This window comes from Microtus ochrogaster, unplaced genomic scaffold (assembly GCF_000317375.1).
Source record: "Microtus ochrogaster isolate Prairie Vole_2 unplaced genomic scaffold, MicOch1.0 UNK127, whole genome shotgun sequence".
Lineage (NCBI taxonomy): Eukaryota > Metazoa > Chordata > Mammalia > Rodentia > Cricetidae > Microtus > Microtus ochrogaster.
The window spans coordinates 686173-689192 of record NW_004949225.1 but is presented as its reverse complement, the minus strand read 5'-3'; the positions used below and the strand labels follow the sequence as shown (position 1 = coordinate 689192).

The 3020-nt window shown below is 43.8% G+C and overlaps 1 protein-coding gene across 1 annotated transcript in view; it reads left to right on the top strand.

Moving 5' to 3' along the window:
- CUNH12orf66 (chromosome unknown C12orf66 homolog) overlaps nt 1-3020 on the top strand; it is a 17765-nt gene that overhangs the window by 3202 nt on the left and 11543 nt on the right. The window contains exon 2 of the mRNA XM_005371784.3: nt 2256-2541. Coding sequence (XP_005371841.1) covers nt 2256-2541 — 286 coding nt within the window. The remainder of the gene's footprint in view (nt 1-2255; nt 2542-3020) is intronic.

Here is a 3020-nt window from a genome sequence, read left to right as displayed (position 1 = left end):
CCACCACCGCCCAGCATGGTTAACATGTTCTTTATGCTTTAAATTTCATATGAGATAAAAGGTTGAAATCTTGGAAAAAATAATGGCCGTTGATAACTAGAACATTCTGGAAAAAAAAAACCCTGAAACATCATAATTTATAAATTGAAAGTACTAGAAAGGTAAATGAGTTATGTGTTTCTGTTGCTCCCCAGGAAGAAGGAAGGTTAGTCCTTATTGGGTATTAGAGGGTAGGGAGTCAAGAGATGGGGTTGTTTTGCCAAAAGCTTTGAGAAAAGAGCTGGAATTGGAGTATTTCCCTGCTGGTGACTGGTGTGGGTAGACCTGGGAAGGTATTGTTTGCGTTTATGCTGTATTTCTGTTCCCCTCTGATCAGATGAGGGTAGGCTGTACTTTTTCAGTGCAAAGTTCAAGTTTTGCTATAACCACCTCTTTCTTTGTTTAACAGTGTGTATAGAGTCAAGGTCACCTATCTGCCTGTTAAATAGTAATTTACCATAGAATTTCCCAAGCTCCATTATAAAGTGGAAAGAAAAGGGACCAACAAGACTGAGTATATTCTTCCTTGCAGGCCTGTTCAAAGTGCTGCCTCTTCTGTCTTTTCAACAATTCTGGTTTTATGGTGACAGTAACAGCATTTAAAGCTCAGAAGAGCTAGGTGGTTTGAATATCACACAACATTTAAGTTTGGCAGTGAGAACTTGAAGTTGTCCTTTAGATTTGTAAAGCTTTTGGCTTTTGCATGATGCTTTCTGATACTGCAGTTTCATTTTCAGAGAATCTCCCATTGTGTAGCCTGACCCGTAACTCACTTTGTGGCTGAGGATCTTTGAATTTTGGATCCTCCTGCCTCTGTCTCTTGAGGTCTGGGGTTATAGATGTATGCTGTCATAACCATCTCTGTATGACATTTTTACTACCTTCCTAATGTAGGGGATGTTTGTTCTAGACATGGGCACAGAGGACTGTTCTATACCGATCACTATAAAATTAGAATACAGACACGGAGGACAGACTTCTGAGAATTATCCCTGCTGTTAGTATAGCCATATACTCATGCTAATGAGAGAAAATATTTCTATAGAGTTAGGGATCGGAATGAAGTAGAGCTCCCAGATCAGGGGCCTTTAGATGTAGAGCTGCGCCCTGTGTCACGGTGTCAGTTGGTTCATTTCCAGCTTAGACAATAACGAGATCAACAAAACATCTGGATGAAGGTTTTCCTGGGAGATCAGACTTTTGGTGTTAAAACCTGGATCATCTGGGTAACGGGGTGTAAGGTTCGTTTCTTGAAACATAAGCCAAGAAGCAAAGTAAAAAAAAAATCCTGAAATAAATAATTAAGCGGATATTTTTCAAATTCCTTCTAACTTTCGATCTTAATATATTTATAATAGCAATAATTTCATTTCACGAAAGTGCTCTGAACGTAACAAAAGTCTCTGAGGCTTTTGTGCATTCGTAGAGATTGCCCTGTCAGCTCTCCCTGTTTCTTTTCATTTTACTAGTCTCGCTTCTGTCTCTTTGATGGGGGATCTAATGCTTAAGAAGATACCGGTGATTAGAAACATAGTTAGTCATATTCAAAGTCACAAGTAGGTAAGCGATGCCTCTGCTGTTTGGTCCTTTTCAACCATCAGCAACAATGTAGCCTCTCTGATGCCTGCGCAGGTTTCCTTGGCGGCAGAGCAGCGGTTACTTATAATTGGTTCTTGGCCTTAATAATTCACAGTGTGGTGCTTATTCTGAAGCCTGCATTGTCAGCCTTGTCAAGAGCGCTGCAGTCCCCTGCCTCGAGATCCCAGTGTGTGTTCTTTTTTTAAAAAGATGTGTGAGCATTCATTCTCATTTCCTGGCACAGCCTGAAAGATAAGATTCAAGACAATTGCACCTCTGAAGAGGAAACAATGTGCTCTGGCTACCAGTCCTAATGGAAGTGTTTGATAATCCTTGTGTGTTCTCCTTTTTAAAAAAGTATCTATAAAAAAAAGGAGAGCTTTTAAAAAAAAAGATTCAGGGTAATGATTCTGTGGAGTAGAGGGGAGTTGAATACGTGAGTGAGATGAATTTGTAGCAAGTGCTCAGTTTTGACTTGTTCCTCAGTGAGGTGCTGACTTGGGTGTCCGCGCCCCAATCCTCAGTCCAAGCTCGCTGAGTTCCACAGGTTCTAGTCCTTTCCATGTGGGGGCTGGGAGGTGCCAGGTCCTTCCGCTCCCTTCCTCACCTGTCATGTGCTTATGCTGTCTGCTTCCCAGGAGGCCAGTCCTTCTTCAGCAGGAAGGACTCCATCCGCACCATCTACACGTCCCTGCATAACGAGCTGAAGAAGGTGGCCACAGGCCGAGGTGCCCCGGGTGGAACGGCTCCTCATGTGGAGGAGCTGCTGCCCCACCTGTCAGAGCAGCTCTGTTTCTTTGTTCAGGCCCGGATGGAGATCGCAGACTTCTATGAGAAGATGTACGCCCTCAGCACGCAGAAGTTCATCAACACGGAAGAGCTGGTCGGTATTTTGGATACCATCCTCAAGAAGTACAGCTCCAGGTGAGTGTGGAGAGTGTGAGAGTCTGTCAGCCCACAGGCTCTGGGTTTCCCCTCGCTCTTTTTTTAAACATTTATTTATATATTATATGTACAGTGTTCTGCCTGCACACCAGAAGAGAACATCAGATCTCATTACAGATGGTTGTGAGCCACCATGTGGTTGCTGGGAATTGAACTCAGGACTTCTGGAAGAGCAGTCTGTGCTCCTAACCTCCGAGCCATCTCTCCAGTTCATGTTTTCCCTAACTCTCAGGAAGGTTCCTGTACCCTATTTTCCATGTGCTCATTAAACAGCAGGCAGCCGTTTGGCACTTTGGGGTTCAGTTAACCGTGCTGAACAGCCCCCTCTGTATGTTTTCAGGAAATACAGGATTCCCACAGTAGAACGGTTACTTTGGGGCCAGAGAAATGGCTCCATGGGTAAGAGCCAGTTCTGATCACCAGCACCCATGTAGACAGCTAGGGCCCACCGCATGCAC